The following is a 15,251-nucleotide window of genomic DNA, read 5'->3' as shown; positions in this document are numbered from 1 at the left end:
TCTCCCTCTGTGTGCGAGTCAATACTAAGAAACAGAGTATGTAATTGTGAGCTTCCAAGGTTCAATTGGGGTATCGGGGTTCGGGGAGTATCCAGGTCTTCTTGTTCTATATGTATATACCAGTTGACAACTCGGTAGTGTATCTGAGGTCACTTTTTACAATTTCTATGGAGACATTATTCGTAGATATTCATACTGTATAGTGTATGTAGAGTACGGAGTTTAACATATTCTAACAATGAACAGAGCTATTGTCCGTGCATCGCTAGTTCAATATATAATAACCCGATAGAATAATGGGAACGACCAAATTCAATCAATAGTACCTACTAATATACATACCCTAATAGCTGAGATACATAGTATCACGTCAACTGGTACAAAATGGGGGCATAACACATGTGCATGTGGGGGGGTTTTAGAAAATGATCTTCCCGACTTCCCCTGGACTAGTTCGTACTCCATTTCGGAGTAATCAACGCCCTTGGCTTCTTTTTCCTCCTTTTGTGGACTACGTTAGGTCCGTGGTGGAAAGGTTAAAAGAATAAAAACAAATAGGTCTAAAAAAAGAAAGGAAAAGAAAGGCATTAGTGCACAAGATAATGTATGTACTAGTGGATCAACCACTTCCTACTCCACTCGTAGAGCTTCCCTGTGGCCCGTGGGCATATAAAGGAGTGGCATTATTTGTGTATTATGTAGTGGCCCACCTGATGATCCAGGAATGCCCCTGACATTCCACAAGGGGGTTTGAACGTGGAACATGAGAAATGTGGTATGTCCGATGTGAGATTGAACCTTGCACTTGCTTTAGAAGAAGAAGAAAAAGAAAAAGAAACATTTGAAAAGGAAAAGAAAAAAAACTTGATCTCCAGTTGAAAGGCAGGTTAAGCCGTGTGACCTTGATTTTAAGGATGGAGCTTCCCTTTCCCTTTTGCAGTGGATTCAATTGAACGGGTCCCGCGATCGAGTGGAGCTGAGCCGCAAGTCAGCTGCCCATGCAGAGATTTGCCAATAAAGCAATTAAATCCAGACCGGGCGGTAAGGACTTTGTACGGAATAACTTGGGTAGCTTCAGGAGGATAGTACTCCGGTGAGGTGATATATACTACGGAGTATATAGACATATAAGTTATAGTTAGTTAAGTGGCTAGTGAATTGATTACGAATCAAGTAAATACATGATAGTAGTTATATCGTTCTGTACCTGTTTAACTGTACCTGTTGAAGATGTACCTATTTTAAATATATAAAAAGAACAAGAACTAACAAATATAAAAAATATATAAAAATAAAAAATAAAAATAAAAAAATAAAAAAACTCTTCTTGGTCACATTGCCCGGAGTGGGAATCCGGATGGTCTGACGTAAGCTTCTGATTGGTGGGAATTCCATCACATCATGGATTCTGGATGACTTGATTTGGACTTGACTTGGCTTGACTTGGCTTGACTTGGCGGATTTGGCTGATTTGGCTGAACTGGCTTGAACCAAAAAGGGTCAACTGCGAAGATCCACCAATCACTTTCATTCGCCGCCGAATGACGCAGTTCCCTTGTACAGGTACTCAACCGGTTTCTGGAAGGTATAGCGAACCTGTGAACTTGTCCCAACTCCGCAAATCTTTACTCCAAATCAAGTTCGGGACAATTGAGTCACTTTATCTTCGTATCTTGAACTTTTCCTTTTCCTTTCATCTTCACCTTTATCCCAACCCTTTCCCCTTTCTTCCCCTTTCCTCCCCTCCCCCAACCCCCATACTCTCCACCACCTCCTTCTCATCTCTAATACAGGGTGAACGTGTCCTTGAGAAAGTCCCTAGTTCAATTGGGATAAGAGTGAGCTTTCTTTTTGAAGCTCTTGGTTAATTTCACCGTTCTCGTTCATATCGAAAAAAAAAGCACATATCCGCGGACAATGGCCGCTCGTCACTCGCGCAGACTTTTGCGACCGCTGCTCTATACTTCCGCCGCAGCCGCCGCCGGAGCCGGTGTTCTTTACATCTCCTACCGTCCCCGTAACATCCCCGGTCTCGAGGCCCCCGCTGTACCCCCACCCGGTTACCATGAGGGCAAGTTGGTTCCCCCCGAACTTCCCCACAATCAAGTCGCGTATCGAGCAGATCAAGGACTTGAAGCGCAGTCAGGATGAGGAATCTTATGATTTGTTGGTCATCGGTGCCGGTGCAACCGGTGCCGGTATCGCTCTGGATGCTGCCACCCGTGGCTTGAAAGTCGCCGTGGTCGAAAGAGATGATTTCAGTGCCGGTACCAGCAGTAAGAGTACCAAACTCGTGCACGGTGGTGTCCGTTACTTGGAGAAGGCCTTTTGGGAATTAGATTACAACCAGTGAGTTTGACCCTTGATATTGGAAAGAATGCGACACGAAAAAAAAATATTGGGAAATATTTTTTTCTATTGGCGTGTTTGAATTTTTGGAGGAAAAAAGGACGACTTTCTGACAACCCGTCCTTTGCGCAGATACAAGCTGGTGAAGGAGGCACTTCGCGAGCGCAAGTATTTCTTGAACACAGCCCCCCATCTCTCACAATGGCTACCCATCATGGTGCCATTGCAGAAGTGGTGGCAAGCTCCTTACTTCTGGGCTGGTTGCAAGGCTTATGATCTCTTGGCTGGTTCCGAGGGTATCGAGAGCTCATACTTCTTGACCAAGAGTAAGGCGATCGATAACTTCCCCATGCTGAAGCGGGATAATGTAATTGGAGCTATGGTCTACTATGGTAAGTTGAGAAAAAAAATCACATTTTACTTCCTCAGCAGCCTTGAAACGATCGCGAGAACTGACCGGGATTTTTTTTTTGATAGATGGTGCGCACAACGACTCCCGAATGAACGTTTCCCTCGCCATGACCGCTGCTCTCTACGGTAGCACTGTCGTCAACCACATGGAAGTTACCGGATTGACCAAGGATGCCTCCGGTCAGCTCAATGGAGCTACCCTGAAGGACGTGATCCCCGGCAAGGATGGTGAAGAGACCAAGGAATTCACCATTCGCGCCAAGGGTATCATTAACGCCACCGGTCCCTTCACCGACTCCATCCGTAAGATGGACGAGCCCGAGACCAAGGAAATTGTGGCCCCCAGCTCCGGTGTGCACATCATTCTCCCTGGATACTACAGTCCTTCCAATATGGGTCTCATTGACCCCTCCACCTCCGACGGCCGTGTCATCTTCTTCTTGCCATGGCAGGGCAACACCATTGCCGGTACCACCGACGCCCCCGCTGAGATCTCCCGTCACCCCGAACCCTCAGAGAAGGACATTAACTGGATCTTGTCGGAGATCCGTGGCTACCTGGCTCCCGATATCAACGTTGACCGTAGCGATGTCTTGGCTGCGTGGTCCGGTATCCGTCCCTTGGTCCGTGACCCCAACAAGACCAGCTCCCAGGCACTGGTTCGCAACCATTTGATCTCCGTTTCCAAATCGGGATTGTTGACCTGCGCCGGTGGTAAGTGGACCACTTACCGTCAAATGGCCGAGGAGGCCGTCGACGAGGCCATTGATGCCTTCAAGCTGAAGCCCCGTGAGCCCGCCGCTGTTCCCGATATCAGTGGTGTCGGTGGCAGTGGTTTGGTCGCGGATGGTGCCGTTCTGGACGGTAGCTGCCAGACCCACCAGGTCCGTTTGATCGGTGCCCACGGTTTCTCAAAGACCCTCTTCATCAACCTCATCCAGCACTTTGGTCTCGAGACCGATGTTGCTCAGCACTTGACCGAGTCGTACGGTGACCGTGCCTGGCAAGTGGCTGCTCTCTCTTCCCCCACCAATGCTCGTTTCCCCGTCCGCGGTCAGCGCATTTCGGCCTTGTACCCCTTCGTTGACGGTGAGGTCCGCTATGCTATCCGTCACGAGTATGCTCAGACCGCCGTCGATGTCATTGCCCGCCGCACCCGTTTGGCTTTCCTGAACGCCGAGGCCGCTCTTGAATCCTTGCCCAAGGTCATTGACTTGATGGCCGAGGAGTTGAACTGGAGCAACCAGCGTAAGGAGTTGGAATGGAAGGACTCCATGTCCTACCTCCGTTCTATGGGTCTCCCCAAGAACTTCCAGAGCCTGACTCGCCAGGATGTCCAGAATGGCCGTGTCCAGGACATCGACGAGGTTGAGCACAAGGCTGTCATCCGAACTGGTAAGCTTTAGCCCTTTCTTGTCCCTGAATCATCTGTGTCATTTTTACTAACAAGTTTCTAGAACCCCCAGCGGATATTCTCAAGAGTGATGCCGTCACTTCCCCAATTGCCTTCGGCGCTGAACCTGCCTTGGCTGCTTCATCCCCCGCCAACAAATAGATGTGAAATAACGGATCCAGTTTTGTACAAATAGAAGTTAGTCTACTTGATTATTCCAGCGATTTTTCGAGGCCAGTGCTGTAGAATTCTATACAGTATACAGTCAAATGCAGAGCCCACACCCAGTGGGCACAGTAAAATCCCCTATGCCTCCATTGCCATTCTACTTTCTAATCCTGACATTATCAACCACCTTTGAACCAACCGTCTTCGTTTCTTAGTCTCCCTTTCTTAGTCTCCCGTGCATTTCCAAAAACAATCGCAGCCGCAGTTCTCACACCGTCTCCAGCTCTCGCTGAACACCCACCGTCTCAGACGCCAGGCAACAACAACAACAAGCAAATACCTCATTAGAGGTGCGTATTCAATGTGAGCCTCCGCGACTCGAAACCAGCATTCACCCAAATGCCCAGCATGGCACAAGCCAAGGATCTCCTAGTGGGAACCCGTGTTCTCATCTGCTGCATAACAATGAACGTGCTCACAGAGCACCCCTCGTATGCGATTTTGTATTCAACCATTGGGGCATCGATGGCATTCCTAGCTTCAAGAACCAAGCCGGCATCCTTTCGCCATCTACCGATCCGCTTCACAGTACAGGGACTTGGCGTTCTGATAAGTACAATCGGGGTCTCCCTTCACCTGTCTTCCCTCCATCTACAGCCATTTCCTTCGCATCCGACAGTTCACCGTGGCTGCGTTCTCATCGCCGGAGTCACATTTGCGTATGCTGGCCATGTGAGCTTCTCGGATACTTTCTTGAAATCCAGGGACTCGGCCGATCTACCGCGGACCCTTGCAAGTGTGCAGACCTGTGAAGTGATTATGTACAAGGTCTCGGCAATCACTACTCATTTCTTCGTGGGCGACGATATCAGCTCTCCTGCCTTCATCTCTGTGGGGAGACTGTTTCGGCATATTTCTATCGCGTGTGGGGTTCCAGTGCCGATAGTATGTTTGCAGGATATAGAATTTCAGAAAACTAACGTACTAACCCGACTATTATACATAGACCATCATTAGGGGTGTGGCAGCCGCGCATTTTGCAGTCAAGTTTATTTTGGCCCTTGTGCTCTGCGGATCTACTTCCAAGCATAGGGGATATCTTGCATCTCAAGAAATATGGCAGGTGGTCTTTGTCGAGATTTGGATCTTATCGTATATTTTTTCAGATGAGGTCGCGGTTTACAAGTACCTGAATATGCTTAAGCTGGTATGTTCCCTGCCCATTCAGGCTATGGCTGAAATTAAGCTAAGAAGGGCAATCCACAGGGCTTTTTCTCCACCGGTGGGCTTTTTTCCAGTCTTCCGCGTCTATTCGGGCTCTATGTGAATCGGTACAGGTCTTTCTTGACCCAGAAACAGATGATTGCGTTCTCGGGCAATCTGATCTTACTTGTGGTGACCTTGGTCATTGTAAGTTCACAGGAGCCCACAATCAATCTTACGATCAATCTTAGTACTAACCTATGATTAGTGCGTGACCGGTACGGTGTGCTGTGTTTGGTCCGTTTATCAGCACCTGTGTGAAGATGGTGGAAGCTGCTATGTAAATCATGTCTCCTATGGGAACACATGTACCTGATATAACAATCCAGGAAAGTTACCAAGCAAACATCAGGCGATCAGAAGTATTCTCCTCCAAGGCTTGGTTTCACAGACATCCTTGAATCAAGTATTTCAACCGTAGCTCGCATAGAACTACTTAAGTAGGGCTTCTTATAGCGGTGGCAGTCCAAATCAGGCCTGCTTCTACATCAACGCATGTACCACAACCTGCAGGAATGTTGACAGACCAGGTTTTTTGTTTGCATTGATTGGCATCTGGTTGATTGACTCATATCAGATATATCCATGGATTCTTTAGAGCTAAACGTGGATTTTCTCAGTCGAATATCCGACATGTGGAGTTTTGCCAGGTAGACTCGGGTGAAGTAGAAGTTTTGTACAAGTCTATATATAAAGTACCGAGAAGATAAAAGCAAAAGCAAAATTAACATTAATATACATGTTATCACCAATCAATCTCTCTCAGGATTTAGGCCCCAAATTACCAGATCAAAAGTACCACGGCTGTGCATTTTTTTGCCCAAATCAACACCAGTCGGAGAATTGCTAATGGGTCCATGCAGCGTCACACTCCACATCCTTTTCCAAATTAAATGTCAGATCCAGGTTCCTCATTCAATGTTCATTTTTTGCGCCTTTCCCCCATCCCATCTTTTATACAAAAAATCCATGATCATATCCATGTTCAAGTTCCAGCAAACATACTGGAAACGTGCCCAGATGCAAGAACCTGAATCTTATGCGGAGATGCCCCGTTTGAAATGCATGTGGTCCCAACTGGAACCACGAGTCAGTCATGCATACATACCCCCGTTTTCCCGCTGGAAGCGCAACGGGCTGCATCATGTCCTCCCCAACCAACCCCCCTCCTCTTAGGCTCGCTAGGACTGGGGCAAACCAACCGGGAAAAACAGATCCCTGCTCCACTCTCCCAAGATCCCCGAGTTGATGACCAATGGGGTGAGGACAGATCCCCCTGTAATGATTTGGAGGGGGAGAGAGGGGGGGGGGGAAACTGTCGGTGTGGTAACAGTGACATGCGGAATGCACTGGAAAAGTCAGACATAGCTTGGCTTCGTCTGAGTGCATAACATAGGGTCGGCAGTGGGAGAAAAAAAAATAACGTCACTGCAGAACCTCATGATTTCCGAAACTTTCTGGAATGTGCAGGTATTGTGCCCATACTGGGCCTTCCCCCAAACCAAGCAAGTCACGGATTGATCGAATGCAGCTGGTATCTTCCATCCACGCTGTGATTTTTTTTTTTTTCCATTTGCTTGGAAGAAAAGACTTTCATTTCTTGCCATTATTGGCATCATGAAAACTGTTCCAGTACCGGTTCACCACGCGTTGGGTGATTGCGTGTTGGGAGACTCGAAAGCGTTCTAGAAAGTAATTGAACAAGGCGAATTCGTCCGGACTCAAGATAATGGTGTCTTGTTGTGCTTGAATTCGGGCCCATAGATCGGTGATGGCGGACTCGAGGATTCTGGAGGTTGCAGCATCGACAGGTAGTTCACCGGAGCGGGCGCGATCCAAGGCCTGTCGAATGCTTGCCTGATCTTTAGGGTCGGGCATGATGAAGTTGATCAAGAGGCTTCGGTCGTATTAGGTAGATGTATATATCAGGATGTATATAGATATATGTGTGTGTATATGATGTAAAAAAAAACAAAAAATAGAAAAGAGAGAGAAAGAGAGAAAAAAGGCCTTGAAGGGAAGTTCAAATATACCCCCAAGGATTCGAGAGTAAGGACAGAGAGTGGAAAAGCAACATGCGACCAGGGAGAAGTCGAGTTCTTTTTCAATCACGAAATGGAGTCAAAGTGGAGTAGGAGGGGGGTTTTAGGGAAGTGGAGGGAAAGGGGGTGTTTGGAGGGTCGGCTCAGTAAACCCGAGATTATCAAAGTGTCAAGGTTCTCGGACAGCTTAGGAATTTAGTTCGTATATCTTTCGTATATATATATATACTTCTCGGTTGCACAGTTATAGAAGGTGGGAAAGAGCAGGGGTATACTCCGCTAAAATGGGCTGAAATTGGAAGGAGAGAAAAATCACTCAATCTTTGTGAAAAAAATTGGAGGAAAATGGAGAAAAATGGAGAAGAAGACAGAAAACGAGACGTAATTTGAGAAAGTAAAAGACGAAGCTGAAGTGGGGTGCAAAGTTGGCGTTCGTGGAAGAGCGTTTACACCGTTTTTCACTGGCGTAACGGTTTTTTGGTGCCAAAGGACTTGGATCATTGACATGCATGGGTCTAGGATCGAACTAGACCGGGGGGATCGAGTCGAGTCCACGTAATTCGTGCTTCTGATTCGTTCACGGCCTTCAAGGGCTATTTCTCGTCCTTTTTCTGTTGCATTTTTCTTTTTCCCTTTTTTTTGATCGCTTAAGCCCTTAAGATTGGAAGGGCCAATCCGACTCACGAGAATGGTGACAAGTCCGGTGCATCAGGTAAGTGGAGAAATTTCCCCTACTCCACTGCTTCGTGAGGCTCCCTAGATTCGTCCGGCTATTCCACTAGACCATGATTTTCCCGCATAGCTTCATTTAGCTTGCATCGGAGTGGGAACAAAAAAATTTGAGAGCTCTTTTTGCCTGTGAGAGAAATGGCGTGACCTCGGCAATTTCCATGTTTCAATCCTGTCTTTTCATATTTTTTTTTTTTGGAAACAGACAGCCGAGGGGAATGACGATGATGTAAGAGATACCAAAAGAAAGAGAGAAAAGGACAAGGTCTTCATCGCAGGTCGAACTCCTTGTCCACCAAGGCCCATAAGCTGTGGGCTGTTGAGGTTCTCTGCGTGTTTGTGTTTTCTCTCTCTCTTGCTCATACACACAGACATACTCCCAAACGGAGTACTCGGCACTTACTCTCTCTAATCCACTCTGACCTTATCTCCACTTATGGAAAACACTCTTTTCCTTGAGAGACTCATTCTAGGTCATCTCCGTTGATCTCGCGCTTCCCGGACCGTTTCAGAATGTCTCTCGATAGAGGCGCGATCGATGGAGCCCCTCTCGTTAAGGTTAGAACGAACTGCTGGGATATATGAGATCATGCCACCCTCAAGGCCAAACCTGCATTCCGGAAATTAGATGGCAAATGAGCAACAGTGTTGGAGCGTTTAGCCCAGGTTCGCCTTGCCAGGAGTGGAGTTGAACGGTTCGCACCGACCGGAAAGGAAGCTAAAGCCCAGACAGGCTATTGCGCCGGAATTGAAGTCCAGTTGCTTCCCCCACATAAAAAGCTTTTCGCCTGGGCTTTTTTCCTGTGCAAACTTTTCTTTGTGCCTTTCTCTCTTCGGGAGTTATGGAAAGAATGAGAATAAGAAGAGAGAGAAAAAAAAAACGGAAGTCGGATGTGAAGACTCCACACGCAACTCTAATACGTGGCTGAAGCCGATCCGCTATACGGAGCACACGGAACATGCAAGGAAAGAGAAAAGAGGAAAGAGCAAAGAGTAAAGAGTCAAGGTACCTCGAGAGTTAAACTTTCGAGTTCGGCCGAAGCCTTTGCCTGGGCGTCTATAATCAATTTATGCGCTTCGTAGATAACTAGTAGCTTCAACATCAGTGGCTCATGCTCGACATGATCATTCTATGTTGACAGCCCTATGCGCTTCATACATGAAACCTCTAACCAGGTACATACATAATATAGTGATATACCCAAGTATATACTTATATTCAATGTTTACAGCTTGAGCGGTGCAAGTAGAATATTGTTCTCAAGGTTTTGTACTAGTCTAGCCCAGATATTATCATTTGCGTATAGTATACGTATGCATATTACTGATTGAAGTTTTATTAAATAACATAGTTAGATGACTGAGAAGCTTATGTATGACAAATAGTTAAATTAGAAGGGAATGAATCTGTCATCTCCAGTTGATAGAGATCAAGAATAGAGACAAGTCAAGTGTTATCATTGATTATCTATATATGCGTTTCAGGTGTACTGGATCAGGTACGACATGTATAGTATGCAGGTCAACAAGTATAATTTCCCTACAACTACTCAATTTAATTACATATGATATGAACAATAACCCATCTGGCTATCCAAGCCCTTAATTAAGAAGCATAGCAAAAAGCTACAAGTAATTTTCTTTTACAATTGATACTTCGTATACTTGGTTAACTATCACTTGACGTTGACGGATTAATCATCGCGATTCCCGGGGGGGCGGGAAAGGGCCCCAGCGAGAGATGTTGACAGCTTCCCTTCTCAATCCCGGGTTCTACAAGTCCCCTTCCACAACCACCCAGCATGCCTGATAATTCTTCGTCCCAAGGTGCGCGCACACACCCCCCCTCTCCTGTATTTTGACATTCCACTCATCTCCCACCAGGCGCGAAATCAAAGAAGAACAAGAAGAAGGCTGCGAAAGCCAAGGAGAATGCCGAACAGGCCGATGCCGAGTCGGTAGGTGCTCCTGACCAGACCGAGGATACAGCTCAGGTATGTTACAACAGAATTTCCCTCACTCCCAATGTAACTCCCGTGCTAAGGATCTCAGGACGATCCCGATGGACCAGGCGACGATGTAGAAAACCCCTCCACCGATGCCCCTCCACCCGATAGCAGCGCGCTAAATCAATCGGCCAATGGTGACGAATCCGGTGATGTACTACGCGAGGCGCAAGATATCCAACCCGCCGCGACCAAGATTGCGACCGAGTCAGAGCCCAAAGACCGCTTCGATGCGCTGGTTCGAGACCGAGACTCCCTCCGGGCCGAAGTCACCGACCTGCGGAAATCACTCGAAGAGATCCAGTCCAAACACCGAGTAGAAACAGAGACTCTACAGGAGAAATTGGAAGATACAGAGTCCAAGAAGGAACAGGCAGAAACTCAGTTCCAGAAGCTCTTGGAGCGGGTGAACATCATTAAATCCCAACTGGGAGAGCGTCTCAAGGAGGATGAGGTGCGTGCATTGACTCAATTCGTACTGACTTTCTCAAATTCTTGCTCATACAATCTTTATAGGAGGAATTGGCCCAAGCGCGATCTCAGATCGAGGAGCTAGAGGACGAGAACGTAAATCTAAAGTCACAGCTCGAATCCAAGTCAACGGAGTTTGCGGACCTCCGCGATGAATCGGCTCAGCAATCTAAAGAGATCGCGACGCTGCGGGACCGGACAACATTGTCTCAGCAGAATTGGCTGAAAGAGAAGCAAGAATTACTCGAGCAGGAGTCTTATCTGCAATCCGAGTTCGAACAGGCCAAGGAAGCCATGCATAACTGGGAAGTGCTTGCCATGGAGGAACGGTCTGTTCGGGAGAACTTGGGCGAAAAAGTTGTTGACCTCGAGGAGCAACTCGCTAACCTCCGCGATGCCTACGAAAAAGCCACCAATGATCGCGACACTCAGCAATCTACTGTCGATGGTCTGCAACGAGCATTGCAAGAGATCCAAGCAGCTCGGAAACAGGAGCTTCGTGAGCTGGTCGAGAGTTCAGATTCTCAATTGGAGGAGCTGAGACGATCTTTACGAGAGGCACAGCAACAAGCCAACGATGCAGACAAGAACATTCGATCCGCACAGGAGGAGCTGGATCGAGTGCGGCCCTTCGAGAAGGAAGTGAAGGAGAAGAACCTTCTCATCGGAAAGCTGCGTCATGAAGCAGTCACGCTGAACGACCACCTCACCAAGGCCCTGCGATTCCTCAAGAAGGGGAAACCAGAAGATAACGTGGATCGGTGAGTACCCAAGAGTATGCGATTTTCCTAGAGTACTCCTTACTGATCAACCTCTCTCTAGATATATCGTGACCAATCACCTACTGCATTTCCTGGCATTAGATCGATCGGATCCCAAGAAGTTCCAAATCCTGCAGCTCATAGCAGCCCTCCTGGGCTGGGATGATGGTGAGTCTCATTATACTCTTTACATAACTTGATCGAACGTACCCGCTTAAAAATCTATCCAGAACAACGAGAACAAGCTGGGCTCGCTCGACCAGGCGCTTCAAGTAGTTCTGGCAAACTTCGGATTCCCGGGACTCCCCTACGGACTCCCAGCACACCCAACCTAGCCGAATTCATGGACAATGGAGCAGCCAGCAAGGAAACGCTAGCGGAGCTATGGTCCAATTTCTTAGAGCAAGAAGCAGAGGCGGGCAGCTTGAGCGCGTCGAGAAGAGGAAGTCATGCTGGGCCCGGGCCCGCTCGATCATAATGTGAAGCGTTTGGTTCTTGCATAGAAGTACAGTTTCGAACAAAATAGTTCAAATGTTGGCAATCTCTGCCACTGGTAGTTTCACCACACACCAACTACTTTTATTTTTCCATATCCACACTTTCCGTCTCCACAGGTCTTGTCCTGGTACATATTCCTATGCTTCTTTTCTAAATTCTTGTAATTTCTTTATACGTACTAGTAGTATATTTGGGGATTTCCATATACATACTCTCTGGCGGTGAGCTATCTACCGGCAATTTGTGTCGCTCGATGGGTGTAGCCGCCCTGGACCTTGAATATTAACCAGGAGATCCATGAATATACATGGCCATCGCGGCACAAGTGCCTGATTCTCTCTGCCCAGTCCTGTTCGAAACCCGCAGACTAGGGCGTTCGACGCGAATTCCATTCTGGACCAAGCAAGGCTGGCAAGCGTTGCACCCGGGTCGAAATGAGCCTAAGTACACATGCAACTAGGAGCAGGAACTAAAGAGTATACTTAGTATATACCTTATATGTATGTATGCGAAAGTCAAAGTAGCAGATGACCTGAAAGAAAAGAAGAAAAATAATGCAAACCGATAAGAGTTTCTCGTCAGGGATAATTAAGGAAACTAAGTACATGGAGGAAACCAGATAGCACAAGCGCTGGATACCAAAAGACTTTCTCCTGCAATACAAATGGTAATAAGAAAAAAAAGCCGGAATTCATCCACACGAAATGGGGAGAAGGAGAGAGGAGGAAAACAGGAGACGCAAAGGAAAATGGGGATATCTGCAAAGTCCCGTCTAAGGGGAAAGGTAATTTTTCAGAACGATGTTGTCCAGAGGTGACCATTACACATCACTCAGTTCACCAAAGATGGGCAAATACAACGCCATCTGATGGGCGGAATTAGTATCCGTTCATGGCCGCACGTTGCGAGTTGCGGCTGAGCTCCCGGTCTGCCGAGGGGCTGATGGGACGGCTGCCACCGGTGTGGCCACCAGCGGCGCTGCTCTCCTTCAGGGCCAACAGTTGCTTGGCACGGAAGGTCTCGTAGTGGATTTGGCTGGTGGTTTCCACCAGATCCTGGAGGTGAGTTCGGGTGAGGAAGTTGCGCAGGTAGACAAACTCGCAGTGGTTCTCATCCTCGACGTTGATAACTCCCCAGCGGTTTTGACGTCCGCGAACCTGCTTGCCGTTGACCACGATGGTCTTCTCACTACCGACAACCGAGAAGGGAATGATGTCCTACAAGTTCGGGGTTAATATCCAATGTCCCAATCAATATACACCATTTGGATATCCCCAGAAATTCCTCACCTTAATCTGAGCGTTGATGGCGCGCTCCTCATCGTCAAGCTCGCCGTTGTCGTAGGGGTACATCTTCAAGTTGTGGAAGGCGAACTCCTCCTTGATGCGCTCCTTGAAAGCTGAGCGCTCCTCAAGAGTCAGAGAATCGGCCTTGGCGATAACGGGGACGACATTGACAACGTCGGAGAGCTTCTTCAGAACAACAATATCGATGGGCTTGAGACTGGATGGTCATTGTACGTTAGCTGGTGGGGGTTCGAGCTTGAAGACCGGAGCTTCGTATCGGATTGCAGGAAAGGCTCACGCGTGACCAGAAGGCTGGATGAAGAACAAGCAGCAGTGGATACGAGTATCTTGGATATAACGCTCACGCTGAGCTGTGAGCTCCTTGCGAAGGTATGCGGAGTGCTGATCCTTGATGTACTTGACAATGGGGTCCCAGCTGATGTCGTGTTAGCGGGAGGGGAGAACATCACTAATCCAAGGAGGGGGGAAATATTGTGTATTCGTACCAGCGGTCGTTGTTCACCTGGTCTCCGTAACCGGGGGTATCGACGATGTTTAGGCGGAGACGCACGCCGTTCTCCTCAATGACTAGTGAATCCGTGAGCCATTGCGAATCTCTTTGGGCTCAAAAGGTTCCTCTCCAAGATTTGTAACGTACTATGCGAGACGGTCTGGATTTCGGTGGTGGAGCGCACGGGCTCATTGGGAGTGAGGCGACCCTTGGAGTCGATCAAGTGGGACGCGAAGATGGTGTTGACCAGTGTGGACTTGCCCAGACCAGTTTGTCCTGTTTACGAGTATTAGAAGTGACCTATATGAATCATTGGGTAGTAAATAAAGGTTCTGCGCGTACCAACACACATAACATTGAACTGGAAACCACGCTTCAACAGCTTCCGCTCAATCTGGGAGGTGATGCTATCGAAACCGACATGGCTGTGGGGGAAGACGGTGGGCTGTTGACCCGTGGCAGAGGTGGTAGCGGCAGCCATTATGAGGGGAGAAAGTGTGGGGAGATGGAAAAGTTGCAAGAGGGGAGGGGTATATTAAAGAGAACGAATGTCAAGATTTCCCCGAAAGCAAAAGCAACCTCAAGAAGAAACAATCCAAAGGTCCTGAAGCCCCTTAAGTTGTTCTTTCCCTATCGACAACTCAGGGGTGGACACTATACCACTTTGGGACTAGCGTATTTACGCGCAAACCGAATTGGATTCTTTTTAGGAAGGAACGAACCTCACTCTTTCCCCATATATACCTGACATATCACACGGTTCACAACCCCCATTCACACCATGGCCTTGTCCCTTCCACTCTCGAGGGCGCTTCCTCAGCTTCCACGATTCGGACTCCTCTCCGCCGCAATCGCCTTGCCTTCCATCTCCATCACTATCCCGCCGCTACTGTCCGATCTCTGGGACTCAGTCCTCCGCGCCGTCCCGAAGAAGAAGACCTCACACATGAAGAAGCGTCATCGTCAAATGGCCGGAAAAGCTCTGAAGGATGTTCAAAGTCTCAACAAGTGCCCGGGTTGCGGTCAGATCAAGCGCGCCCATCTGCTGTGTCCCACCTGCGTGAAAGGTACGTTGTGTCTGTGGGTGGAAGAGAATCTTTTCTCACCGGAGTCGCCATGTCATATCCTGCTGATGTGCATGGAGTCTCCAAGAGAAAGGGAGAAGGGACAGGAAGCAAAACAAGGTGGAACTGTGAAGCTAACTTTGAGAATAGATATCCAGCAATCGTGGAGGTCTGAGCCCGTTCAAACCGCATAAAGTGGCCATCATAGAGGATTATGATCGCGTGATCGAGTATACTTGACTCGTTCAATTGCGAAGATAAAATGATTTGTGTATTTCTAGAAGTTATTTCTTTGATTT

General features: G+C 47.9%; 6 protein-coding genes across 6 annotated transcripts; 4 read left to right on the top strand and 2 right to left on the bottom strand.

Moving 5' to 3' along the window:
* Nucleotides 1–1,917: 1,917 nt before the first annotated feature.
* N7466_003430 (glycerol-3-phosphate dehydrogenase GUT2) lies at nucleotides 1,918–4,166 on the top strand (the record flags this gene model as incomplete). The annotated part of the gene is made up of 4 exons (XM_057162827.1): nucleotides 1,918–2,046; nucleotides 2,108–2,349; nucleotides 2,482–2,741; nucleotides 2,827–4,166. 4 exons carry the CDS (start codon nucleotides 1,918–1,920, stop codon nucleotides 4,164–4,166), a joined length of 1,971 nt encoding a protein of 656 aa, XP_057023942.1.
* Nucleotides 4,167–4,720: 554 nt separating this feature from the next.
* On the top strand, nucleotides 4,721–5,800 carry N7466_003429 (uncharacterized protein; the record flags this gene model as incomplete). Its single annotated transcript, XM_057162826.1, has 4 exons — nucleotides 4,721–5,270; nucleotides 5,488–5,528; nucleotides 5,659–5,731; nucleotides 5,793–5,800. Coding segments are annotated over 4 exons (672 nt in total), but the record flags the coding sequence as incomplete, so codon positions are not given.
* A 1,377-nt stretch (nucleotides 5,801–7,177) lies between these two features.
* Nucleotides 7,178–7,462, bottom strand: N7466_003428 (uncharacterized protein; the record flags this gene model as incomplete). The annotated part of the gene is made up of 1 exon (XM_057162825.1): nucleotides 7,178–7,462. One exon carries the CDS (start codon nucleotides 7,460–7,462, stop codon nucleotides 7,178–7,180), a length of 285 nt encoding a protein of 94 aa, XP_057023940.1.
* Nucleotides 7,463–10,157: 2,695 nt separating this feature from the next.
* N7466_003427 (putative Golgi matrix protein) lies at nucleotides 10,158–12,071 on the top strand (the record flags this gene model as incomplete). Its single annotated transcript, XM_057162824.1, has 6 exons — nucleotides 10,158–10,182; nucleotides 10,240–10,349; nucleotides 10,408–10,815; nucleotides 10,878–11,593; nucleotides 11,655–11,761; nucleotides 11,824–12,071. The coding sequence occupies 6 exons, from the start codon at nucleotides 10,158–10,160 to the stop codon at nucleotides 12,069–12,071; spliced, it is 1,614 nt and encodes a 537-aa protein (XP_057023939.1).
* An 898-nt stretch (nucleotides 12,072–12,969) lies between these two features.
* Nucleotides 12,970–14,391, bottom strand: aspD (septin aspD; the record flags this gene model as incomplete). The annotated part of the gene is made up of 6 exons (XM_057162823.1): nucleotides 14,231–14,391; nucleotides 14,036–14,164; nucleotides 13,884–13,965; nucleotides 13,676–13,813; nucleotides 13,381–13,594; nucleotides 12,970–13,308 (listed from the first exon to the last, which is right to left on the bottom strand). Exons 1-6 carry the CDS (start codon nucleotides 14,367–14,369, stop codon nucleotides 12,970–12,972), a joined length of 1,041 nt encoding a protein of 346 aa, XP_057023938.1. The 5' UTR covers nucleotides 14,370–14,391.
* A 278-nt stretch (nucleotides 14,392–14,669) lies between these two features.
* Nucleotides 14,670–15,146, top strand: N7466_003425 (mitochondrial 54S ribosomal protein bL32m; the record flags this gene model as incomplete). The annotated part of the gene is made up of 2 exons (XM_057162822.1): nucleotides 14,670–14,955; nucleotides 15,103–15,146. The coding sequence occupies 2 exons, from the start codon at nucleotides 14,670–14,672 to the stop codon at nucleotides 15,144–15,146; spliced, it is 330 nt and encodes a 109-aa protein (XP_057023937.1).
* Between the last annotated feature and the right edge of the window lie 105 nt (nucleotides 15,147–15,251).

This window comes from Penicillium verhagenii, assembly GCF_028828195.1.
Source record: "Penicillium verhagenii strain IBT 33310 chromosome Unknown utg000004l_segment0_segment0, whole genome shotgun sequence".
Taxonomy (NCBI): Eukaryota; Fungi; Ascomycota; class Eurotiomycetes; order Eurotiales; family Aspergillaceae; genus Penicillium; species Penicillium verhagenii.
Note: the sequence above shows the minus strand (reverse complement) of the source record. Positions and strands in the feature narration are given on the sequence as shown.